Source organism: Apus apus, chromosome 3 (genome assembly GCF_020740795.1).
Source record: "Apus apus isolate bApuApu2 chromosome 3, bApuApu2.pri.cur, whole genome shotgun sequence".
Taxonomy (NCBI): Eukaryota; Metazoa; Chordata; class Aves; order Apodiformes; family Apodidae; genus Apus; species Apus apus.
The window spans coordinates 45,056,385-45,083,810 of NC_067284.1; the positions used below are offsets into that span (position 1 = coordinate 45,056,385).

The 27,426-nt window shown below is 40.5% G+C and overlaps 1 protein-coding gene across 2 annotated transcripts; it reads left to right on the forward strand.

The window, feature by feature from the left end:
• The first annotated feature begins 7,972 nt into the window (after positions 1–7,972).
• Positions 7,973–25,919, forward strand: CFAP36 (cilia and flagella associated protein 36). Of its 2 annotated transcripts, none has more exons than XM_051616039.1 (10): positions 7,973–8,101; positions 12,849–12,913; positions 13,883–13,984; positions 14,891–15,005; positions 15,694–15,781; positions 16,682–16,733; positions 18,648–18,774; positions 23,485–23,654; positions 24,064–24,219; positions 25,390–25,919. In XM_051616039.1, exons 1-10 carry the CDS (start codon positions 7,984–7,986, stop codon positions 25,474–25,476), a joined length of 1,080 nt encoding a protein of 359 aa, XP_051471999.1. In that variant the 5' UTR covers positions 7,973–7,983; the 3' UTR covers positions 25,477–25,919. The 2 variants fall into 2 exon arrangements, with proteins under 2 accessions (XP_051471999.1, XP_051472000.1); XM_051616040.1 differs by lacking the exon at positions 7,973–8,101 and adding an exon at positions 8,785–8,822.
• The last annotated feature ends 1,507 nt before the right edge of the window (positions 25,920–27,426 follow it).

Genomic DNA, 27,426 nt, shown 5'->3' on the forward strand with positions numbered 1-27,426 from the left:
ATTAATTCTGCTGCGATGTATGCATTGAGAGCTCTCCAGTATGATGTACAAAACACCCCGTGTCTTGAAATACACACTACCCTTTTTGAGAAGTCACATCCGAATGTTTGATGCTCTTCAGTTTACAAGCATATGTTTTGGTTATAAGTTTTTACCTACTTTATTCAAAGGAGGAGAAACATAAAACTCCAGGATTTTCTGGTCTGAGCCCACCCCATTTATTTCTCCAGTTTTCCAGTTTGATTTCATATGGCGTGCTTGTAACTTCTCATGTGAAGTCATCATCATCAGGGCTTTTCTAGTACAGTAGTGGGTGGAAGAACAGCTGACCAGGACTGCAGGGGGGCCAGGGCAGCAAGGGCATGCAGCCGCACATCCCTCCCACTTACCTGACACTTGTCACATCCGTGTGCCCAGCAGGAAGGGATCTCTTCCTTGTGGGTATACTCACATCCCTCACTTGCTGGGGATGCGAAGGGGAGAAGAGATTACTGTGGTGCAGAGACTTACACTAGTCACATGGCTGTGGCTGCAACTGCTGCTGCGAAATGGGGCCCCAGCATGTTGGATGGTTAGGTCAAAGCAGCCTAGGAAAAGATAACACGGATCTTAGCCAGCCTTATCAGGATGTCGTCAATAATACTTGTGAGTGAAAAAACATGGCTGGAAGACCTCTGTGTGTGAATGTGCCGACTTAGAAGACCGAGTTAGCAAGAATGAGCATGTCACGTGAAAACTGCATGTTCAAGTATTATGAAAACATCCTGCTGGCTGATTAGCTAGATCTGTTTCTGTATGGATATAAGAGAGGATGCACAGAACAATAGATTAGTTGCTTTGCACTGCAAGACGGCTCGTGCCTTTTCTTTCAGCTACGTCAAATGGTGCCCTGTGTGAGGCTGCTGCAAGAGGATCCAGAGGTAGCCCCATAACCTGACATAGAGACATCCTAAGTGGCCACTTCACTTAGATGCTTAGGAATCAGCTCTTGGGTAGGAGCCAGTGATCCTTGTGGAGCACGTGAGGTGCGATATCGCTTAGACAAATTCACTCTCAGATATAAGAGCCAGCAACCCCTACGGAACGGGTGAGTTGCCACATCGCTCAGACAAATCTGTTCTCGGGGAAAGAGCCAGCAGCCTGTGAATTGTGAGGTTACGGCAGAATGGGTCAAAGTGCATCTCTGGAACATAAGTTATATTTATGAGTTTTGTGGTGTTTGATAGATGCTTCGCGGTTTAAACTCTCAGATGCACAGATTGTTCAATTATTAGTCTGGGTTCAAGAGGATTGTACATAGTTTCCAAAAGATGGAACGTTTGACAGAGATATATGAAAAAAGGTTGGACAGGAATTACAAACAAAGAAAAATTTGCAAATGACTGTTCCAGATGATTTATTGGTTACTTGGCAAGTACTATACACAGTGCTTCAAGCCTTACAGCCTGCTGAAAAAGTAATGCAGGGAAAAGAATCAGATCCACAAAAAATTGCGGAAAATATGCATGCAGATGTTACAATTGATTGTGGGGAACCTGAATTGACTGTATTATGAAATAGAGATAACCCTGTTGGACCATTTTGATCCAGGGTCAAAAAATCCCAAAAAGGAGCTGGATCTCTATCCATCACTTACACCGGTAAAGGCAATGACAGCTACTGCTCCCACAATTTCAGAGCTATTACATCCTGCTACAACAAATCCCTGTTTCAGAGAAACTCAAACTAATTTCCCTGCAGCCCCTGTAAATCTTGGAGAGCCAGCCTCTGTATATAATGCTGGTTTGTCTGCATCATCGACTCTCACTTTTATGGATAAATGTTGGGCTGCAGCAATTCAAAACAGGGATTTGGACTTGCTAAAAGACTTTCCCTTTATATATCGTCCGCAACAACCTCCACAATATGATGGACTGCCTTATAGCATGATACAGGAATTAAAACAGTCAATTAAAGATAATGGATTGCAAAGCTCTTTTACAGCGGAACTCATAGATGCAACTGGGAATATATATGTAATGACTAGCTCTGATTGGAAAATATTGTTTAAAACTGTACTAACTACTGCACAATATTCAGTATGGCAAATGGAATATGATGATTTGGCAATGGAACAAATATAGGACAATCTCGCAGGACCTCAGGAACCTTATGTTTCTATTGTGGATAGTTTGCACCTCACAATTTCTAGACAGGTTGAGAATGCTGAAGCTGCTAAAGTGCTGTTGTTTCAGATGGCTTATGAGAATGCTAATGCTGACTGTCAAGCTGCGCTAGCACCGATTCGGGCAAAGGCCACTGACATAGAACAATTTATTAGGGCATGCCAAAATGTAGGAACTGAGAGCCATAAAGCTCAAATGCTAGCGGCAGCACTTGCTCGACAAGGCACAAAGAATACTAAGTGTTTTCATTGCGGAAGACAGGGGCATGTAAGGAGGGAGTGCCCTGATAAAAAAGGCAGCAAACAGCTACGACCTTTGCAGCTATGCCCCAGACGCAAAAAGGGTTATCATTGGAAAAATCAGTTCTATATTTGATAGCAACGGCAGTCTATTGTCGGGAAATGCCCGGAGTGGCATGCAGCCTGGTGCCCCACAGTACAACAGAGCTTATACAGTTATGACCCCTCCAGGACAAGCTCCCTCAGTAAGCCAAAATGAGCAATTTCAGAACTTCAAGCAGCCACCCCAGGCAGCACCAGGCTGGATCTAGCCATTGCTGTAACTATGACAATTTCTGATACAAAAGTAACTTTGGTTCCCACAGCTGTATTTGGTTCTTTTTCTGTTGAATATGTAGGACGTGTTTTGGGGCAATCTAGCTCGACTATTCAAGGCTTATTGATTTTGCCAGGTTGATTCTGTCTTTGAAGGAGAAATACATGTAATGGTAATGGCTCGAATGATACCCTGTACATTAATGGGAGGACAGCGAATTGCTCAGTTATTGTTGTTACGTTACTGGGTACCTGGTACTCACAATCGAATCAGAGGAGCTAAAGGATTTGGTAGCTCTGGCCCGGCGTGTGTTTCGCGGGCACAAAAAATTACTCAAAATCAGCTTCTACTGCAAATTCAGATCAATGGATGGGCATTTTGTGGAATTGTTGATACTGGGGCAGATGTGTCAATAATTTCACAAAATGACTGGCCAAAGGATTGGCCTTTGGAGCCCGCAAATGTGAAAATTACCGGTATTAGGGGTACCCAATTGCCTATGTGAAGCACAAATGTGCTTATTGTACAGGGACCAGAAGATAAAATTGGACTTTTTCAACCGTATATGTTAAACAGTCTCCTGACTTCTGCAACAATGGCACCTGTCACTCGCCACTGAGAAAAATTTAGCAATATGGTCACTGATCTAAAACCCCTGCTCAAACTTACTTGGCTCACAGACAAGCCAGTTCGGGTTGATCAGTGGCCTTTGAAAGGGGAAAAATTGATACCGGCAAAAGAATTGGTGCAGGAACAATCACAAGCAAAACATATTGAACCCTCAACCAGCCCTTGGAACACCCTGATCTTTGTAATCCCAAAAAAGTCAGAGAAGTGGAGACTATGGCAAGATTTAAGAGCAATTAATGCTGTCATGCAACTGATGGGAGCAACGCAACCCAGTGTCCCATCGCCGACAGTGATCCCTATGACTTGGCTTATACAGATCATTGATCTTAAAAATTTATTTTTTACCATTCCGTGACACCCTGAAGATGATAACATTTTGCATTTTCTGTTCCGGAGATTAATAACAGCAAACCAGTGCAATGGTATCAATCGGTAGTGTTGCCACAGGGAATGATGAACAGTCCCTACAATACGTCAAATTGTTGTAGATTCTGCCTTAGCCCCCACACGACAGGCTTATCCATCTGTATTGATTTATCATTACATGGATGACATTCTTTTTGCAGCTGCAAATTCTGACATTAACTGATGCAGCAGCTCACGCCCTCTGATTTTTAAAAGTTTGCCTTACAAATTGCCCCAGAAAAAATACAAACAGTATCCCCATGGAAATATTTGGTTTGGGTAATATCTGAAACAGATCTGGCCACAAAAATTAACCATCTCTCCTAATATTTCAACTTTACATGATGCCCAGAAGTTATTAGGTACTATTAATTGGGTCTGGCCTCTATTTGACATAATGACCCATGAATTTTCACATCTTTTTGCAGCACTGAAGGGGGATTCTGCCTTAACATCCCCTTGTACACTATCTCAGGATGCTCAAAAGGAGTTCCAGGTGGTGGCAGAAAAAATACAACATCAATCAGCAAGCCACATAGATTTGACACTGCCTGTACGCCTGCTAATTTTACATTTGAAATCACATGTGTTAGCAGTAATTGTTCAAATTCGTTCAGATAATGTGTTGTTTCTTGAATGGATCTTTGTACACAATTTACAGCATTAAACCATTCTGACAAAATTAGAGCAACTCCTGTATCTTGTTCAACAGGGTCGCCTATGGGTACAACACCTCATAGGGCATGATCCTGATCAGATATTTGTTCTGATTACTAAGGATCGATTTGAGTTCTTATTGGCAGAAAACTTGGATTTTCAAATAACTTTTGCTTATTATCTTAATCCAATTGATCATCGTTTACTTGCAAAGCGTATTTTACAATCCTTACAGGAACTGAATTTACAACCTATAAAGGTTATTTCTTGGATTCCTATAGAAGGAGCATGAACAGTATTTGTGGATGGATCAGGCAAATCACACAAAGCTGTTGTTGCATGGCTGGAAAATGGCCAATGGCACACCATTGGTCAAACTTGCTACTGACTCAGCTCAAACTGTAGAACTTAAGGCAGTTTTGAGAGCTTTGAAGCTCTTCTCTGAACCTCTTAATATAATTTCTGATTCTCATTATGCTGTTATGTTAATCACACGTTTGCCTTTTTCCTATGTTAAGGAGCTTGGTAACTACCACCTGTTTACCATCTTCCTGACCTGGCAGACTTTGATCTAAAAGATTTATCGGATGGCTTATCACATTTGTAATTTCAGCTATAATTATAGCAGCTACTGCCACTATAACCACAACCACATTAGCAGAGTCTGTGCAGACTCAGTAGCTTCACTGTTGACTAATATAACCAATGAATTAACTATGCAAGTGGATATTGATCAGCAAATTTTAGCTCATTTAGATGCTTTAGAAGCAGCTGTGTCTTGGCTTGGGGATAGACAGGCTGCTTTTGCAGCTCATATGCAATTGTTATGTGATTGGGAATTTCAACACAAAGGGCTCCCTGTTACTCCTCTTCACTGGAATCAAACAACCCGTGACTGGCAATAGATAAAGAGCCATCTGCAAGGCACATTCATAGTCAGTGTGGATGGGGAGGTGCAGGATTTGGCACAAAGCCTAGAAGGACAATTAAACCAAATTCAAGAGTTATCCCAACAGAATGTTCTAAAGGAGTTATCAGATAACATTGAATGGCTCAATCCCAAAAACTGGTTCACAGGGCTAAATTTACGCACGTGGCTTTTTACTGGCTTTGGTATTATTGTGTTTATGATTGTGTTTGTTGTACTCAGACTGCTATGGAAGATGATCATGGGACTGCAGAAGAATGAGGCCGAGGTGCTGGTTGCCTTAATTATGAACCCTCTGCAAAACAAAGAACAGGGAAATGTGGCTGCTACCGCTGCTGCGAGAGCAGGGGCCCCAGCATGTTGGATGATTCGGTCAAAGCAGCCTGGGAAAAGATAACACGGATCTTAGCCAGCCTTATCATGATGTCGTAAATAATACTTGTTGTGAGTGAAAAAACACGGCTGGAAGACCGCTCTGTGTGTGTAAATGTGCCGACTTGGAAGACTGAGTTAGCAAGCATGAGCGTATCACATGAAAGTTGCATGCTCAAGTATTATGAAAACATCCTGCTGGTTGATTAGCTAGATCCATTTCTATATGGATATAAGAGAGGACTCATGGAACAATAAATAAGTTGCTTTGCACTGCAAGATGACTCGTGCCTTTTCTTTCAGCTGTCTCACAGGGTGACTTATTTTCTAAAGCCATTAACTATGCAATGTTACAAGCAACAGGCTGTGGGGAAAAAAGAACAGATTTTTGAAAAATATTGAAGATACAAGCATTATTTTGGCCAGTGCAAATAGAGCTGACACGACACAGAGTGACTGCTGGGAGCTACTAAGCAAACTTAAAATGATGCTACTCCTATGTAATAATTTAGAGCCAATTGTATAAACACAAGTGAATGTACTTTACAATCATGTAAGCCTGAATTTTTATCTAGATCATGTGAACAATCAAATCTGAAGTAGCTGTCCTAAAGCAGACAAGTAATAGTCTCAGACGACAAAACTGGCTGGAGAAATGGAAGCACTGATAGTGTAAAGGGAGTTAAAGTGATCTGCAAAAGGAAAAATCAAAGGCTCTCCACTGCAGTATCTTACTGAAGTGATTAAATTAAGCACAGATGATCAGGTATTTCTCTGTAGTGATGAGAGCATAGAGTTGTTACTGTTGATATGAAAATAAATTAGTCTGCACCCAGCACTGAACCCTTATGCAGGTAAAATCTCATTAATGTCTATGAGAGTTTTTCTTCAGCAAGAACAAGAATAGAGCCTGATGGAACTAACTGGAATGATCACTGTACCACTTGTTCTTTGCTTGCATAAAAGCCCCCTCTAAAAGGATAGATTTAAAAGAGGATAGACAGAATTAAGAGAGTTTTGGTTGGTGGGTCATTTGTTTTTCTAACTTACCAGTAACACGCACAAGTAAAGCAAGCAGTCACCCAATGTTAGAAGAGAATTAAATGAAAACATTACCAAATTTTTTTTTTAGTCTTTCAGCAGTGAAACAGGTGAGGACAATGACCAAATTACGTTACTTTTGGTGGAGAAAAGGAATGAGTCCTAAATACCAGCCCTAACAAAGAATACCCAAGCAACTCAGCTTTAATGTAAAGTCTTATATAGTGCCTTTTGAATTACTTCCTAATTCTTACACCTTAGGGTGTTTACAGAATTACAAAGTTACAAATTATGCTGAGTTACCAGAGTTCCCATGAGGGCCCTATGGTTAACATTTTAAGCTCAGGTATCTGGAATTAGAGAACTAGGTGCAACAGTTAACAAGGAATGTACAAGTTATTGTTGGCTATGCAATGCCGTGAGAAAACATGGCTTAATGAGAGCTTTTCCACCATCCAGGATCATTGTCCACATCTTTATTGTTACAGAAACCAGGTATACAAACCCAACTTTTATTGTATGGTAAAACTGTGATTGACTGAAGAATTATAAAATAATTTGAACTCTCTGGTGAGCACCAGGCCATCTTAGATGAGGTTTCTTAGGGTCTTGTCCCATCACATCCTCATTATCCCCAAAACCATGGGAAGCTACAGCCTGGCTGGGCTACCTGTTCCTACGCTCCACTGCTCTGACCTTAAAACTGTCAATTAACGAACACCGCAATTAATTACCAGTCCTTTCGGTTCTCAGCGCCACTGAGCACACGCGTGGGTTCACGCCAGACGGGCGCTGCCGGCCGCTCCCTGCACAGCTGATGCCCCCACCCCGCCACCTTCCTGGCACTCGGTGCGACTGACCCCGGCCTTACAGCACCCCTGCCGTGTGCCACGGGCATGCCCGCCTTCCGCCCCCGGGGCTTACGGCGTCACTTCGGCGGCGATGCCGCCGCGGGGGTGCCGCGCTAAGCCATTACCTCCCAGGGGGCCTCGCTTCCACTCCCATCTCTGGATACCTACTACGTCTTGCTGCCGCCTCACCGGCACCTCCCGTAGCGCCGTGCGCTGAGGACACGCAATACCGCGAGCGCAGCCCTCGCCCCTCTCGCTCCCCGCCAGCGCAGCGCAGCCGTTAACGGCCGCTAACGGCGGGCGGCGCGCGGCCCACGTGACGCCCGTTGCTGCGGCGACGGGCGGGCGCGCTCAGCTCCTCCCCGCGGCGGCCCCGGCGATGGCGGCAGAGGAGGCGGAGGGCGACGTGGAGTGGGTGGTGGACACCATCGCCGGGTTCCTGAGCGGGCCCGCCTGGTCCATTCCCATCCTGGAGTTCATGGAACAGAAGTGCGAGGGTGAGCGGCGGGGCGGGGCCGGGCCGGGGCGGCCTCCCTCCGGCTGGGCGGCAGAGCCGGGGGATGCCCTCGGCTGAGGGGACGGGACGGGGCTGCGGCCTCGGCGCGGGTGCGGGGCTGCAAGGCAGAGCCGGGAGGTTGCGGGGCGCAGTGTCACGCCAGCCCCTGCCAGGTCCGTGGACCCCCACCCGGCAGCGGTCAGGGCCCGCTCTGCGGCAGCCCCGCGGTTCTGGGCTGGCGGCTTTGGGGACATCGGGCTGGTGGGGGTGGCGGTCCCCGCTGAAGGCTCGCCAGGCCTTGCATAGCCAAAGGCTGCCCTGCCCCACCGCTTTTATGGAGTGGGTGAAAAGTCGGTCTCCCCTGAGTAAGCCAGTTCTCGGCATGTGCCAGTTTGCGCTCATTAGCTCGCACAGGGGATTATGGCACAAGCTTACAGTGTGATACCTAAACGAGTTGGCTCCGCTGCCTCTCGTAATGCCCTGACCTGGCTGGAAGGCAGCTGGAGGCCTTTAATACTTTCAACAGCTAGATGCTTTTCCTCAGGAAACGGGACAGCACACAATTAAAATTGAAGTTTGGCCAGCAGACCAGAATAGAAAGCCCAAAGTTTAATTCCTGCAATTTTGTGAATGCAGGTGGTTATGAGATCACACAGAATCTCCAAGGCTGGAAAAGGCCTTTAAGATCATCAAGTCCAGCCTATGACCTAGAATGAGAAACCGTAAGTCAGTACAAACTCTAAGTTAGTACCTCTCAAAAAGTAATAGTACTAAAAAGTCAGCCGTTATTGGTTCTGTTTTGGAGGTGGTCCTGTGAGTGAGTTTTGCTCAGGAGCAGCTCCCCTTTTATTCCTCTAGAAAGAGCTGAGGGAATCATGGAATAATTTGGGTAATGCCCTGGGTAAACTGAAGTATAGGCAGTGAGAGGTGGACTGGACTAGACCTGTGCCTCTATGTAAAGATGCTGGAGGACTGTACATACGTGGTGAGGAAAGGACAAAATCGACTTTCTGCAGTAGAGATTTGGCTAAATTAGTTCTGCTACTTAAAGAACAAATTTATTACTGCCAAAGAACACCTGGATCATTCCAGTAGCAAAATAATTACAATTTGAGCAAGTGTTAAAACATTGCCTAAGACCTTTAGAAAAAAATGAAGCTTTCCTTTGTGAAAAAAAGGTGAGAATATGATGGCCTGTGATCCGTCCTGGCTTTGTAGACATTCATGCAAGTATTATAGCATGTAGCCATGGACTTAATTTAGAATGATTTTCTGTGGCTGCTATAAATTAAGTCTGTTCCTTTAGTATCACCTGACAGGATGTAGGATTTATTAATAACATTAACTTGAAAATACTGAAGTTGTAAAACAGAACAGCTACAGAACAGCTTCTGTCATGGTTGGTGTCAGTGGGGTCGGCCTTGTCTTTTCTTGTGCAGTTGTTCTTGTTAGGGTCCGTTAAGGACTTTTATTTCATATTCAGTGAAACAGTCACATCTGACAGCTTGCAAACCAGTTGTTTCTCAGTTATCCTGAATTGTTTCTCCCCTTCCCAAGCTTTGCATGAGGAAAGATCATTGTGAGTACATACACCTTTCCCTAGTACACTGGGAAATGAGAAGGGTAAAGCTGCTTGATTCCTTACAGCTAGAAAGCAACAGAGAAATCAAGGCTTAAAGTTTTCTCTTGGAAAGTCTGCCTAAACTGGAGGTTGGTTAAGCATTTTGATTGTCATACAAAGGGCTTGGGTTTAGGAATCAGGGGAATCAATTATCCCTCTCTAGAGCAATGATCTCTCTTTAGAAGGTTGAGAGGAATTTACTGGCAGTAAGAAGATTTATGGAACCTCTGTAAATTTCCATGTAGTGTGAGACAGGCTTATATAATGGTTGCCTCCTGCAAGTTTTTTCCTCCATAAGAAGCTGGAGGGAAAAAAAAGTAGAGAAATCACTTGCAGTAAATGATCTTCCAAGGTATCATGTATGCTACAGAGTGCTGTCAGACAACTCTCAGAAGCTACTGAGGAAAAAAAAAAAGGCTAAAGAACTGTAACTGTGATGCTAGTGTTGCTAAGCAGCACAGTTATAGAAATCTGAAGTTTTACTTGCAGATATCTGTGCTATTGCTTTTATTTTCTATAAATGTACAGTGCTGATTCCATTGCCTTTTTTTGTCCTATTTTGTCTGAGATATTTTGTCAGGACAGAATTTTTTGCCTTCTCAAAACATTTAGTCTTTGAGCTGAAGAAGCAAATTAGCAACATTTTGATTAACTGACAATAATTTGTGATTCCTAAGAAATAGATTTTAAGTGTTGGTAATTGGTATGTAAGGAATTTATTTTTAAACTCTAGTTACTTGTGCCAAGTGTTTGCACTTCAACTTACAAACAATCCTAATGGTTTTCTGTCTATTGATAATTGTTTGCTTTCTCTCTCTCCCATTTTTGGGGGACTTCATTCATTTCTCATGACTTGATTAATTTCCTTTTATGTGTCTTTGAAGCTGCAGTTAAATCTGTGGATAGGTATTTAAGGCCAGAGGGCTTATTCAGGTGTTCCAAAGTACTAACTGAAACATCATTTGGACTTAGATAAGATTGACAGTAGTTCTGAGCACCAGAAGATAAGGTGCAGAAGAAATAGACAGGTATTGCTGCCTCTGACTCCTCTCCCTCCCAGCACAGAGCCATCTCACCAGTCAGTGGGGACAGGGGGAGAAAGAGGAGAGTTCCCTCAGGTTTGCTTACCAGCTCTTGTTCATGAGGTGAAATGAGTCAGTAGCTCAGTCTAGTAGGGAGAACTCAAACTTGACTTAACACCCATCCCCTTTGAGGGGTCTTAGTGAAGATTTTCAGTTTTAACTGGAAAATGATGAGTTGGTCTCCCAGGAAATCTGGGTTCCCTGGCTTATCTTGATACAGTGGTTCCTCAAATCTTTGTTCCTGTGACCAAAGATTTTGTGCCAGAATCTTTAGGCAGATAATGATGACATGATTTAGGAGCCCTGACTCAAGAAAATCCAAGGTCTCTATTCAAAGTACTCCTTAATGCCACTTAACTCAGAGGAGATGCTGACTGCAGCTTGCTTTACTTGGCACTTCATCCTCTTTTTGTTCAGAGCCTCAGAACAGAGAGCAGTTTGTGCTGGTTTTCCACGGTGCTTTCCATGTTGTCCTGCAGCTGTGGAAGGAGGAGGAAGACTTGGAAGCATCCCCTGGCAGTGTGAGGCGAGCTGTCAGCATGGACACTGACTGAGGAGTAACATCCCTGTGCCACCCCTATTTTGGGTGGCCTGGGAGGGAAAGGAGCAGCAGGAGATAGAAGGGAGCAGAGAAACCAAGACAAAGGTTAGGGTCTGCAAGAGATGTTGGGGAGGTTCCCCAGAGGGGATGAGATTCAGAAGACAACAGAGACAGCTAAATGTCTTCACCCTCTTTGATTTGGTAATATGGTGGTCACCATAGGAGCTGAATTTTGTTAGAGGAAGATTTCTGGTACTTCTACCATTTGAATTTATTCCTAGATATTTTTAAAGCTTTTCTTTTCTAAATCCCATCACTAAAAAAATTTCCCCAGTGCAAAAAGGAAAGAAAAGTGAGTACTGTTTTTCCAGATGATGTTACTGAAAAAGCAGGATTCCCTTGCTTATTTAGAGGGTCTGAACTGTTTCATTAGATTTCCATTATTGCATTGCTGTAAGCTGTTAGAAAGCGATGCAAGTACTTTCTGTTTTGGGAACACTAAGATTACACTAATTCTATGTGCATCAGCACTATCTTCCATCAGAGCTGTCATATGAATATATGAAGAATAAATTGCACTCATTCACCAATTTAAGCAGAATTCCCATTCTTCAAATAATTTCAAAGTGTGCAGATGGGAAGTTACTTGTCCAACATATAGTGGCTAATCTTGAAGGGGACTGAGTGAGTCTTAATTCTAAGCCTCTGCTTTAATTGCTAGGTTTTACATTACCTCTGTACATTGTTGACATGATAAAAATATAAATTACCCCCCCCAAACCCTAGTTCTCAGATCCTATTATTTTCTGCTTCTTCCATCTGTTTTGCAGTGTAGAGATGATGAGCTTGATATTTCCAGTCAAGAGTTCTTAACACAAACTAACATGAATATGATTAATGTGGCCTATATTATACAGATGCCCATTTGTCTAAATTAGGATAGATATAATTAAAAAGTACATACTTCCACCAGATTTCCTCTTTGGGGTTATCAGTTTTTATTCAGGCAGGGTCTAATTTTCCTGCATCACCTTAGTTTCTCACTAAATGAATGGCATTTAAAAAAAATGTGGTGTAAGTCATTAATACATTCTCCATGTAAATACATGGAGAAATTTCCTGGTTTATATATGTCATCTGCCATCTTAGAACAACCTTACACAAGTTCATGTTCATGCTCTTATATTAAATCTTACTTTTTTGTGTATGCATCTGCTGAATTCTCAGCTTGCTTAGAAATCTGCTTCTTTTATGAAGATACGTTTTCCCAGTATTAATTATGAAATTTAGTTACCAAAAGTACATGCTTAGCCTGAGTATGTGGAAAAATACATTATTATCCATCATGGCCTAGATTTTCATAGGATTAACTATATTACCTTGTAATGGTTCATCTTTCCCTTTAAGACATAATTTAATTTGTAGTGTGTAGTTAATGTGCTAGCCCTTAAACACCAACTCCAAAATGTGTGTGTTGTTTTGTTTTTTTTTTTTCTCTCCACAGTTTTTGATGATGAAGAAGAAAGCAAGTTGTCTTATACAGAAATTTATCAGGAGTACCAAGCTTTGGTGAGCATTATTCACTATTTGTGGCAGATTTCTGAAAAATCTCTACAATGTTAATGTAGTATTTAGATGAACTTCTACTTGTGTTGTCTTTGTGTGTTAGAATTTTATAATGCTGCCTGTTTTAAGTGTTATTTAGAAATCCTTTGAGTCATACTTGTCATATGCGTTTTTATGCTTAAACACCATATACATAGAGAAGAAACTTTCTCACAAAGTGATCCCTCTTATGCTGCATTATGTATAGTTCATTAGCATTACTATATGTGCTAGCTAAAATATTGTACTTAAAAGCTTGATAATGTGAATATTTTCTGTCAAGTTAAAACAACAAACAGCACGATGTCTGAGAACGCGTACAACTTGTGTTCATTAATGCGTCTGGTACATCTCTTTGAATTAACTTTCAAGTTACAGAAAAAACTACAGGAGATCTTTGGAGCATGCTTAAAATACCTATAAACCAATGCACACAAATTCCTAATTGGTTTTCCGTTTTTTTTTTTGTTTTGTTTTGTTTTTTGTTTTTTGTTTTTTTTTTTTTTTTGTTTTGTTTTTTTAAAATAAGGCTTGGTAATAAATATTTGATATTAAAAAAGCATCAATTAAATAAATACAGACCAACATCCAACCCAAGGGGTTTCAGGCACACAGTGTGAAGCCTTTTATCTACGAGGCAAAAAATGACGAGGAACACCAGTCAGGAACCTGGTGAAGAGGTAGAGAAGTGAGATTCTTGGAAATCAGAGAAACTAACTTAAGTAGTAATCAAATTTAGCAATAAAAATGCTTATTTTTAACAGTTCATGAAAGTCAGTAAAACCTGACCTATTGGAAAAATCAGTTACACTACTGCAGTGATTTTTCTTTGAGTTTAAAAAATACAATGTCAGCAGAAAAGGATAAACAATTATTTAAATAATCATATGATTCTTAGGGAAAAGCCTCTTAGATAGTAATACTTTCTTACAGGTTGAAAAATTATTAGAAGATTATCTTAAAGAAGTTGGAATTAATGAAGAGAAATTTCAAGAAGCTTTTTCATCTCCTCTTGCAAAGACACACACTTCACAGGTAATTTTTCCTTTGTTTAGGGATATATAGATGCAATTCTTAGCTTTATATCATTACTAATATAGCAGAATGGAGATGAAACTTCAAAAAGGTTTTTTGTTAAAACTGTAATTTTCTAAAACATAATGTATTTGTTTATATTATGAACTTTGACCAGAAAAAGGTGCATCTTGAAATTAATGACAGATGTTTTTGTGGTGTTGAACACCTTTTGAGATTCATCTTCTATTTTCTAAAACAAACCTCTAAGTTTAGGCTATTTCTGCCACCTTTATTTGCATTTTTTTCAGTGCTATGTTAGTCTTTGGTCCCTTTACAATAGCAGACAAACTTGAAAATTTAAACAGTAGACATTTTTCCATAAAATAAAATACGTTTTCCTCTGGTTTTATAACAAAACAGTAAAATCTGTAAGACAATCATTGATCTTGAGAAGACAAGGCATGGTTAGGCAGCCCTTCACCTGCTCAAAGGTAGTTTTCAGAACTGTCTCAGTTATATTGGGCAGAGGAGTGGGAGATTCTGCTGCCAGTTTACATTGAGCTTTGCTGACAGATCTTCCCCTAGGTGTGTAACAAGCCCCTTCATAGTGCATATTCCTCACTCAAGCGTATGAATTTGTTCAGGAACTCAAATGAGCTGCAGTTGTAAACTTACACTGGGAAACCCTCCAGGTTTTGTGATAATATTATTGTAGGCACATTGTTCCAAGACATAAACCATCCAATTCTGTTCATGACTATTAGCTCAACTTGTATGTCTGGAAAAATAAACAGATAGGAGAATTAAATATAGTGATTAAAAATGTACTTCACAGGTTTTAAATCTTAATACAATTTCAGGCATACTGAGATGGTTATGATTTCTGCAGGGTTTTAAATTTTGTGCATATCTTCCCTCTTACAGGCCATTTTGCAAACAGTGTTGGCAGCAGAAGATTTTAGACTATTTAAAACAATGATGGTACAGAAAAATATTGAAATGCAATTGCAAGCAATTAGAATAATTAAAGAAAGAAATGGTAAGAAGTGGTAAATGTGGGATTTCACTTTTCTTGATCTTTTTTGCATTATTTTGATGACTATGTAATCCCTTCATAAGTGAGTATAGAATACTGGTTCAGTTCCAGTTCAAGTTAATGGAAAACATTCAGTTGATTTTACTGGGTCTAGGATTTCAGTACTTAGTCCTTGGCTTGTATTCTCAGTGAAAGCTGTCTGTATTACTTTATATGTTTTCAGATACTTCAGTTCTGGTTTTATATCTAAGTTTTTCTGTGAAACTTGACTTAGTTTTTTTTGTCAAAGAATTTGGGTGATGATTTTGAGTGTTAAAGCAATTCTAGCAGTTCATCAACAATGACAGTTTGAATTATGCTACTTGAATAGCAGTGACACTGTCCTATCTGCTGTGTTTACTTTGCAAATCACAATGTAGAGCTGCATATAGAAAATCCATGTAGAAAGCAGAAGTTAGGGCCTTCATCTTGGTCATACATACACACTTTTAAAGAAGAGAAAATACTTTACACCCAACTTTGCTGCTCTGTTGGTGTTGCTGAAGGGATTTTCTTTTACCCACTCCTTTCTTCCATGTCTTTAGTTTTGCCTTCTATTTTACTTTCTCCTCTCTGCTCGAAGAATGATGCCAAACGGAGGAGTTAATTTTCTCATGAGTAATGCATAAATTTTGCCATCTTTTTCTTATAGGTGTGTTGCCTGAGTGTTTGACAGAGGGTACTGATGTATTCAGTGAAGTTGAACAAGAAGAAATGAAAATACTGAGGGAGGTGCTCAGGTAAAAATGAATCAGTTCTGCTTCATACATTATTTTAAAATAAAAAAATGAAAGTATGAAGGGCCTGACTCTTCCAGCCTTTTTCAGGAAACTGCCTTCATCTTACAGATGACATAGATGTTCTTGTCAGAATCCTGCCTAAGAAAAAATTAATGGTGCTAGACGGTGGGTGTATTCAGGAATATTTAAAGACTGAGACATAACGGCTCCACCATGAGGAGTGGTCTTGGTGATGCATGGAATGAAGTGCCATCATTGCCCTTCTCCCCTGAATCTCCCAGCAGACCTAGAGTTAGATCTGGGCAGTAGGAGCACACTCACCTCAGTCCTGTGAGGGAACACCCTAAACATTAAAACCTTGGAAAAGCCAGTTCTGCTTTTGTGGTAGGCTTTAATCCTTTCTTTATTCCTTACATTCTTAGTTGTGTTCAATGACTGTTGCTATGATCTAAGAAGATGTGTGAGGACTGATACAACTTCTATAGATTCTCCTGCACTCCCAGTTCACACATGTATAAATATAATCTTAAATAATAGCAGAATAATCCATTCAGGTTATATTAAATTATGCTATTTTCCCTCTGTATTCTGGAAATACTTCCTGTCTCTAAACCAGCAAACGGAAACATGGGACCCATAAGCCCTGGAAATTCTTACACAGTTATATTTGCACAGGGAATGGTAGACTGAGGATGGTGGGTTCTGTGTGCTTATTATAATTCTTTATTTCTTTTAAGAGACCCTTGTAATTCAAGTTATGGAAGTATTCAGGAGACTAACAAATTCACATTACCTTGTAATTGTTTTGATAGTGCTCAAATATTTAAGCAGTGCTAAATTTACCTAAAAGTTATTGATGCTAAAAATGTCTTGAATATTTACTTGTATTTTGTGTTACAGGAAATCAAAGGAGGAATATGACATTGAGCAAGAAAGGAAAAGGACTAATGAAGTGAGTATCTTACCTTTCCAGATGAATTATGCTGCTGATTAAGAAATACTCTGATATCACTGTCCTGGATTATCAACTGTATCACTCTTTAGGGCAATGTGTAGCAACCATCCTAAGCAAGCAAAAGGTCTGTCAGGAAGGTCTTACCAATATTTCTTTTTGAAAGGTCTGTTCTGTTAATGTTTTTTGATGGTATCATTGACACTAGTGCTACACATGATACCACTGACCACCAGCCATGTGGTGGAGCTCATATGATAAGCATATTCCCTCCTCAGTATCTGAATTGTAAAATCCTGGTAACGGATGTCAGCCTTTCAGACCCAGAGAACATCTGAATTACTAATATTGTCAAGATCAAAGAGACTTCGAAGTATAAGCTTCTTAGAGATTACAGCATTCATAATCCTTCAGGAATTTTAAGGATCACGTCATCCTCAGTGTAGTTATTAAGTCTGCACAGTACTGTCAGAACCTAATCATCAGGAACCAGAAATCCTTTCTGAGTTAGACCATCACTTGGTCTCCACCAGACTAAGCCCTGTAGAAAGGTAACTGAATGTAAATGGGGACTGGCTGAATTGCCAGTTGTTCAGCAACTGAGAAAGAAACTGAAATGGAAATTAACTACAGTGGAATCGTGGCAGTAAACCCTTTCACTGGAAAGACAAAAATAGCTGGATTTGTAGGCTTTTCAAAGGGGAACAGAATCACTCTTCTGTCATTAGGAAACTGAGCATACTGAATCTGAAAAGAGAAAGGGCTGTTTCTGCAGCCCGAGCTGACAAAGGAAACCACTTGGACACCAAATGTAGCTACTGCAGAGGTCAACACTATTTCCAGTTCTACTCCCCAGTTCAAACCCCTGATAGGTGCAGGTGACAGCTGTGCTGCTGAGTGCAAGTCCTGAACAGTTGAGGTATTCTACCAAATTAAACCTTGCCCCCAGAGTCTGACACTATAGAAAAGTGGTGACAAAACTCTTATTTCCCATATTACAATGATAGATTCCAGGAAATGAGTCACCTGCTCTACTGGATTTCTTACAAATCAACAGGGAAACCTGAGCTTTGGCTTATTTTAAGAATTCAAGTTCTTTTTAGATGCAGGCTTATCCAAATCTTTATAGACCAGCCAAGAATATCAATATTCTTGACAAACAAGCCAGATCGATAGGCCCCAGTCAAGTTCACCTGGACAGAGAAGGTAACAGTTATTGTTCAATAATATGTTTTTGTTAGAAAATGGTTTAATACCATTAAGATAATGGTAATATTTTGATGAATGTTGGGGGGGTTCTGATGTGAATTAGATTTTTGACGAACAAGCATAGACATTTTCTGGGCAAATCCCATCTAGCTTTACTACTTTCAGATGTGGGTTGCATGCCAAGACAAGTGTAGAAGTGTAACAATAGTGTCAGAGATTATCCAGATCCATTATTTCCATTCAGCTGTTTATTTGTCTGTTTCTGTGGTAACTTCAGTGTATGCTACTGGTTCTCTTATTGTATGATATTTTTCTGGTCGACAGACATCTAATTGAAAGTCACAGGCAAAGTGTGACAAAAAACCCCTTACATTATCTATTTTAGCTGGGAAACAGAATACCAATTTACTTAATATTCTAAATTTTCACTGTTGATTAGGGAACAGGTCTTGGACTAAAAAAAAAATAAAATTGCTGATTTATGACTAGATCTAGTAAGAACCTTCCTGTTAGTAAAACAAAACAAGTACTTTGCTTTTGTTCACTTTGACACAGCAATATGTAGTGTAAACAACACAATTTTAACTGAAAGTTCTTTTGGGAGAAGTTGTTCTTTATGGAGCTTTCTTTGTGTTGACAGTTTACTGCCTGAAGTACAGTGCCAGGAAATGTAATGCTTGGTTTTGTTTGTTTTTTAAATTTAAGGCACGTGATAAACTTAAATCATCAGATGTAACCCACAGTTTTCCAGGAAATTCAAGAGAAGCTGTAAAAGTAAAGGCATCCTCTGAGGGAGCTGGTGGTTCTGAAGAAACTCCAAAAGTTTCATTAGGTAATTTTATGGGGAAGTGCAGTGCTGAGTGTGGAATATCATACTATTTTCCAATCATAGAAGAGTCCGTTCATATCAAGATTTTCAGAACTTGGCTGGATAGGGCTGTGAGTAAACAATCCTAGCTTTGACATTAGCCTTTGAGCAGATGTTTGCAAAGGGTGACCTGCCAAAATGCCTTCAAACCTGAGTTGGTTTATTACTCAATGATGTTATGAGTCATCTCCAATTGGATGAGAAATACAGGAGTCTAACAGCAGTTTTCAACTTTCAATTTACTGTGCTTATGGTGCTGTTGCTGGTATGAACCCTATGTTCCCAGTAGTTCCCTTTTGAAATTATGCTTTCTCTCCCTGTATATGGCCTTTATAGATTTAATATATAATTGTACAACATTTCTTGATAGTAATCAAGTATTTCTGAAGGAACCAAACTTAAACTGTTAGTATTCATTCAAGCTGAATTTTCAGACCACCAAACTGAATCTTTTTGCCTTTGGTTCACTCATTTTAATATTTTAATTTTGCATTTTTATTTTTGGGTAGGATTGTGACACTTAAAAATTTAAAATACCGAATAGAGCTCTTTTAAGTAGTCTTGAACTTAACCCAAGTTATGTATTGAAAATTGTCTGAATTGTTTTATAAGTGATTATTTATGGGAGAACAAGCCAGTGCTTTTACAGAGAGAAAAAAGGAATCACTGATTGTGATGGAGGTGCTCTTGGGATGTTTGTGTTGCAGCTAAAGCACAAGGGTGCTGACCTGATCAGCAAAGCAGGAAAATTCTTAGGTGATAAGAAGCATGTATATGTGTGTATACATGCACACACATCTAGGTATATATGTATATATACAGACATGTATCTATGTCTATAGGTTAACATAGGTAGTCTTCAAAAAATGCTTGCATCTCAGTGGGATTTGCTTTCTTACGAGTTTGTGAAAACATTGTAACTTAATTTTCTAAGGTCACTACCAAGAATATAATTCCGATGTTGGGAAATAGTAGTCTGGGCTGGTTTTAGTTGCAATTTTTTCTGTGTACAAGTCTTTGTACACATCCACGCTGGGAGTTTTCATATCACAGACACTTGAGCTGGGTACTTAACAGCCTTGGTAGTACCTTTGGGGCATACTTGCTCCTTGGTTTTTCGTTTGATGGCCATTAACAGATGAAGTGGTTGTAGGAACCTCTGTTCTTTTGAACTGCATTAGTGTCTTTCTCATTACAAACATTAAAAAGAATAAATTGTGTCACTGATCTTTTAAGTATCTTTTTTTTTTTTTATCCCTTCTGTCATTTTGCTGAGATTCTGTTACATTTATTTGAGCTGTTCTTCTCTCCCTTCCACCCTTGGAAGCATGCAGCAGGCCTTGTAGGTGTACTCATCCTTCTCTTCTCCCAGCCTGCTTTTACTCCTCTTATTTTTGCATAGTTGTGCCACCTTGCAGCGGCACCACCAAGCTACATCTATCCTGCAAATACTCTGCCTGCAGGACTTAATCCTGTGCTTGAGAGACAGGAGATCTTGGCTCTCAGGACTCAAGCCTTCTCAGCAGCGAGTGCAGCTCTTCCATGTTGTCCAAGTGCCTGCTTGCCTGGTGCTCAGCATTCCCTTGCTCTTTAAATAGCAAATAGGACACAAGTCTATAAAAGTTTAGCTCCTTGGAAATCTTCATTGACCTTATAGAAATGGCACCTTGAGGCATCGTAGCTGTCTGTCCAAAGAGGGTACTGAGAAAGTTTGTCACAGCTTATCCTCTGCTATCACCTTTTAGAAAAGTGGTTTTGGGTAGTGATGGCAAAAATAAAGAAGTATCTGTTCTAGGAATCTACTTCTTCCATACCCTTTTCAAATCAAGGACCAGCCTTCAGACCAGTCTGTTACTGCCTGCTTCCAAAACATGGGCTCCCAAATAAAGGTTAATCTTGAATAATGGGATCATGTCCTTTGCTTGACTTGCTTCCTCTTGATGCTAGATACAACTCTGGAAAAAGAAACAGCAAGAACTTTCTGCTAACACTTTGTGACCCTTTGGGGTGGCAGAGGATCTGCTCTGCTCTTACCTCGCTGGGTCCCTGACCCTCCCTTCCCACCAGACCTGTGCTCAGATCCCGGCTCCATGTTCTCACTCCTTGGGTTGTGTTACCAAGGAACAGGACAGCTCACCTTTCTTGACCCAAGTGTGTGGAGGAATCCCATATCTAGGGAGTGTCAGCTGTCTCAGCAACACAGCCCTAGCGTGAACCAGTTCTCATAGTCAGGAAAAGGAAGAGCTTTTTTTCTTTGTTTTTCATTCCCTCCAGTCTGGCATACATTTTTCTTCCTTCAGACACACAGAGGTTTCATTATCTTTTGCTCTTTCCCCTTCCTCTTCAGACCCAAGATTTCAGTTTGTGGACCCCTTAAAGTTTTCCACTCTATAATAAATTCAAATTTAATGGTAGCTGCCTTGATTTTCTTAATTTCAGTTTGGTGAGCCCCTTACAAATAGTTCGTAGAATAGAGCTTGCAAACCTATTTCTCCTGTACTTTGACCACCCAACTTGCTGCACTACAGAGAAAGCAGAAGGGGGAATTTCATAGTAAAGGTAATTCTTGATCTTTTCAGCATCCTTGGAGAACACTTCCTTTCCTGATACCTGCAGAGCTGCTTCAAAAGTTCCACTTGTGTTTGCAAGAGCTGCATGTATCTCATGGAAAAGAAAGATGCAGCATCTGCTGGAGTCACCCTGCTTCTTGTATTTTGAGAAGATTCTGAAGTAACTATCCTCATGTCAAAAAGTGTTCCTTAGTCACCTGCAGTGTGAATGTACATATGGACAAATTCTCAAAGGAGAAACAATGTTACATGGCAGTAACTAATTCTTTGAACTGCGTTGTCTTTTTGTACATTCATTGTCCACCCTCCTTCCCTTCTCTTCTCGGGAACTCTGCAGGTTCATGGGTTAAGTGACACTGAGGGTGCTGTGGTCACAGCTGCAGGTACTGCTAGGACACAGACACCTCCAGCTTAAGTGTTTGCCATACAGACAGCAACAGTGTAAATTCACATACACACCACACATGTCAGAGAACTGCTTTCTGGTAAGTGGCTCTCCTGAATCATCACGTTGGTGATGGGGTAGGTATTTGGCATGCAGTCTGTGGGTTTTGGATTTTTTTCCCCTCTGCTTTTTAATCAGACAGCCATAGTGTGAGGATTTTCTCTATCAGTTTTAACTCTGACTTCTCACAGAGCCTCTGAGAACTTTTATCCATCACACAAAGACATTCTTTGGAGCATCAAGACTTCCAGCAGTTACATATCAGTGAAATGCAGATTTTCCATCTTGACCTTTGTTTTACTTGTCCTGATTTGTTTTCCATTCTTTGAATAACATTTCCTCTCCTTTGCTTTTCTCCCTACCTTTTCAGGGTCATGTGTCTTGTAATTTTCTGTACTGAAGAAAGCAGCAATGTTGAAACAGCTAAATGTATATCCCTTGCTCTAACTTAAAGAAACAACCAAATGGTATTCACCCTGCACTAGCTCCAGTAGAACCACTTTGCCATCTATCTGGTAGAGACCAAGGAGAGTACTCACACCTTTATACTTATGCAAGTTATTTCTCAGCATTACAGCAAAAATCCATAGTCTGGCACTGTGGAATTGTAATCAGCTGCACCCTGTTACGTGGATCAACTTGGATGTACAGGATAGGCTCAAACTTGACTGACACCGTAAAATTTATATTTCACTACCTGTATTCTTGGATATTTTCAGGCATATTTTTAAACAGTCAAAAGCTGCCTCATTTTTACTAAAAGTATAGTAGGAGCAGCAACTTACCTTACTCAAGCCAAGGCAAGTTGTAGTAAAGTTCTGAGAAGAGACCCAGCTTTACAGTCTGGTGAGGGGAGAGGCTGTGACTCTGACGTCAGTAATGGTGATCAATGCCACCGCAGACACCACGGAGTTGAGACATGAAGGGCACAGCTGGAATCGGTATCAGGCTACTTTTCTTTGTCAGCACAGGCAGCATTGGTCCCAGAAAGAAGCAAGAGTTGAACAGGTTATCATGCAGGACTGTTGTCTTGCACAAGGTGAGAGGTTTGGTCGGCAGAGGGAGGCACCAGAAGCTGCCCCATCCTTGTTTGTGCCTGGAGCTCCCCTAGTAGCCACCAGCCTGCCCCTCTCGGGCCCTGAGTCCTGCCAGTGTCCCAGACCTGCTGGCTCTGCTCAAGAGCTCTTGAGCTTCCCTTCCCCTCTTCTGTACAAGTTCACTTACAGTATCTTTTCCATTCCTTTGTTGTGAAGCTGAACCAGGATACTTGTATCTTGGAGTTGGCCAACATGCATCTTACGGCTGCTGCTGACTGGCTCACCTTGCCGAGACAGAAATTGGAAGTACTATCTCCATAGGAATTGACTGTTGGAACACCAGATATGAAATTAGATTCCAAGAATTTAAAAATTTATAATTCACTGCAGTACAGGCACTTACAATGTAAAGCATTATTTAATTGCATTCACAGTGCAAATACAATATCTATGTTTTTTCAACGTTTTATTAATAAAAACATGATATATGTGATTTTTTTGTTTGTTTTCTGTTTCATCAGAGGAGACATCTGGCTATTGGAATAAACACCAGGTTTTGGGGGTTTTTTGGGGGGATATTTCTATTATTTCTAAATGTTTTCTACGTAAAATTGTTACTTAGAGGCATCTCAGAAGTCTGTGAGAGACGACTTAAAACCACTACGCCCATCACCAAAAGGAACAGAAACCACCCCTCAGCCATCTTCCACCCAAGGGAAGGAAGACAGCAAGAAAAGGTCAGCTGGAAAATGTTCAGAGGACGCAGCACAAAAGTGTGGGATGAAAGGACCTGTAAGTTGGAAACAAACAAACAAGAAAAAAAAACCCCAAACATAGAACTAGAATGCAAAAAGACAGGATTACCTTTGAACATATATTTTCTATTATTATAATCAGGTGGGGTTGGTTTGGGTGTTTGTTTTCTTTGTTGCTTTGTTTTGTTTTTTAAACCAGCATGCAAACACTAGTTAGTATTATTCACCAGTTTAATGTTCATAAATTCAGATCATCATTCTAGGTTTAGAATCAAATCCAGTTTTGTCCTGTGATAATTTCTCAGCTCTGGCTTGAGACTTCCATGTGGACTTTTTTTCTCAGCTAGTAATTTTGGAGGCAAACATGATGTAAATTACTTTATCTCACATAACGTGCACACCAAAGCTTAAATTAAAGATGTATTTAAAAAAAAAAATAATTGCAGGATTTATCAGAACTTGAAAAACAGGAGCTGAAGCAACGAGAGGAATACCTAAAGAAAAAACGAGATACTCTGATGGCTACAAAGAAAGAGTCAAGAAACAACGTCCTGTTACCAGCAAACACTGACCAGAAGGAAGAGGAATCATCTCCAAAAGAGGTGAGGGATTCAAACGTTTTTAATTATCCTGGCCATTTTAGGAAGAAACACAGGTGATTCAGTGAAGATGTCAATGTTGCCACTGAATATTGTGGCAAGATAAAATACAAATGGGTGGGGAGGCAGAGGCAGTATTTCCCAGTTACTGTTTTTGCACAAGCTTATATAGGTTAGAAGTTTTAGTGACTAAGTTAGCATTATTTTGCTTCTGTGTCATCAAATCCTCATGATTAATTTAAGTTTATATATGGCTAAAATGCTGGTTTTCATCTCATCTGTGACCCGCTGTTTGGATTCCCTTAAATCTCTGGCATTTTATTTTTTTTCTCCAGCTGAAATGGAAAAAAAAAACATTTTTCTTTCGCAAAGTCTTATTTTAGGTAAAAAATTTGTTCTTTTGTTGTCTTTTGAGAGCTAGTTTGGAAAAAAGGATTAAATACTATTGGGGAAAGAAAATACAGCCATTCAAAAAAACCCAGAATCCTATCACAGGATAAAGCCTTACTGCTGTAGAGGTCTTTATCAGAAAAAAACCAAACCTAAAATCCTTTTTTTTGTTAGTCATTGTTATGGTTAATATGACTTAATACATTTACCATAAATAGGTCTGATCTATGTTTATATGAAATGAAATACTTGAAAAGGCAACACAAATGAGGAAACTAGTAGAAGGCCTTAAAACCCCCATGAAACAATTGACAGTTATGTTTAAAACAAAAAAGTCATGACTCTTGTTTAGGGAGCGTGTACAGAAGAGCAAGGACCTTCTGTTCCCTCAGGGACTTTTCAGAGTTGCAGAGCATTTTCTTATGCTCAGAACATGCCCAAAGTGCTGTTAATGGGGAAACTTCCAGAACAACTAAGCACCAGCAGTTCAAGCAGCTGAGGTCAGTCCTCTCAAAAAGATGGCTGCAGTGTGGCAGAAAAAAGGCCAATTGATGTAAAGAGGAAGTTGTCTGCATCCTGGGATCCACTTCTCAGGAAGCGGAATAGTGATACTTGAAACAATTCTGGAGAGCATGTGAGGTTGCATGGCTGGCTCCCTGTTGGAGAAGCCGTGTGTCAGCTGGGTCTGGCTCCCACGCTTGGGTAGCAGTCAGAGTGGGAGGTCAGGGCACCTCCAGGACAGCCAGGCAGGGCACTGCAGTGTCTGTTCACTTTGTTTTTTAGGAAATGTCAGAAGAGAAGCAAAGATTGCTACAGAAGAGGAAAATGCTTGCAGAAAAACTAAAAGAAGAAGTTATTAATAAGCGGTAATTTTCAGCAGCTCATCGCAGTATAGTTTTAGAATAAATTACATAATCAATAATTGAATGGATTTGTTTTCCAATATCACACTTAGTTTTACAGAAGTTTCAGACAAGCATCTCTGTATTTTATATAAAAATATTTAAAATTACACTGCAATACACTAAACCCACTTACTTTTTCAGAATGCTGGAAACTCACTGACTTTCACAGGGACATGTTTGACAGTCTGGTCATTAATCACCACTGTGGCAAACAGCTTTTCTGAACTACTGGCCTCAGCCACTTGACAAAGCTGATACTGAGACCTGTTAAAATAATATGTAAACAGTTTTGAGTTTTAATTTTTTTATTTTAAAAATTATAGAACTCTGTTTCTTTTATTAGAATGTTATTAAAAAAACACTATTTTTCAGCTGTGCAATGTGAATAAAGTCTAATTTCACAAGGAAGTACAACTGTGATGCTCTCTTTTTGAGAAACAGGTAACGCAGCTTGAAGCCAAAGCATTAACACATCAGCTCTGGATTGTTGTTTTATATACTTTTGGGGCACTTTACTGAGTCCTTAGGTCCAGTTTTGCTATAAATGCACCTTGAAGTAAAAATAAAAGTTGAAATTGGCAGTATTTCCAAGTTTGTTTTCGCACAAGCTTATAGGCTAGAATGTGATTAAGTTCGCTTTATTTTGTTCCAGTATCATCAAAACCTCATTATTAAGAAGAACTAAAATGCTGTTTTTCTCCTTTTTCTCCTCATCTGTGACCTATTTAGACTCCCTTAAATCTGTACTATTTTCTTCTTCCACCGGAAGTGGGGAAGACATTTCTCTTTTACAGTGTTATTTTACAGAGGTTAACAGATTTACTCTGTTGAAAAAGCTGAAATACTTCCAGTTGCAAAGTAGCTCAGGATGTCACCAGCAACTCATTTTCAAAGAAGAAATCTTTAAGTCCGCCAAAGCCAAGCCAGTCAACAAGGCTTTTAAAGTGAAGCTACTTAAAATGAATGAGGGGCTCCTCTGCATGATGATGTAACACCACTGAAGGCAACACTACACCAACATTACAAGAAAACACCCAACCCATTCAAGTTTCATGTAACTTTTTATTAAAATAGCATTTGTAACTGATACATGTTGGCAGATGTTCCGTCCTTTTCCAAAAAGAGCGGGTGCAGGAGGAGCCCCAACAGGGAACACCTGCAGGCAACAACTCCAGGCCAAGGAATAGCATTGAGGGGGGCAACAGCCCCAGACAAAAGCCAGTTAAAAAGAGAGCTGCACGTCACCTTCTACAGGGATTTTAGGGGGGTTTTATTGGTTTTAAAATGGGACATCTATGCCACTTTACAGTCTTTTTCTAGTAACTATAAAAATTCATGACATTCTTGTTTTTGCTGTAAAAAAACCTTGTGTTGGTCTGAATGTGTTTTTAAAATACTTCAGGGAAGAGGTGGGGTGGTGGGGAGGAGTAGTTGGAGACCCTCAAAGACCTTCTTTTGGGTGGCTGCTACAGAGAAGCAGGACAACTCGGATCCACAAACCAGGGGACAGCATTTCAGCCCCAGGGGAATAAAGGCACATACTCTTAACTCGCGTGAGTGGCGTGTGCGCTGCTGGAGGAAGTTACTCCTGGTTACCAATGGGGAGCAAGGACTCAGCAGGAAAACCAGATGTCAGTGGAAGAGTGAGGAAATGCTTCCTGGGATCCTCTGCGTTGGGAGCGGATGGGGCATTCCATCACACAGATGAGAAACACGAAGTCCCCTTCTTGGGAGCCCACCACAGGCAACACCACTGTCCCCAGGTCCACGCACATCAGCTGTCACTGTCCTCAGCACGCTGCTGTCGAGAGAGCTCGGGCCTTCCCTTTGGGATCTCGTCTAGTGGTATACAGTGACTTTTAAAAGCATATGGATAACTAGTCTTAAAAAAATCCTAAAATGGCCACATTTAAAA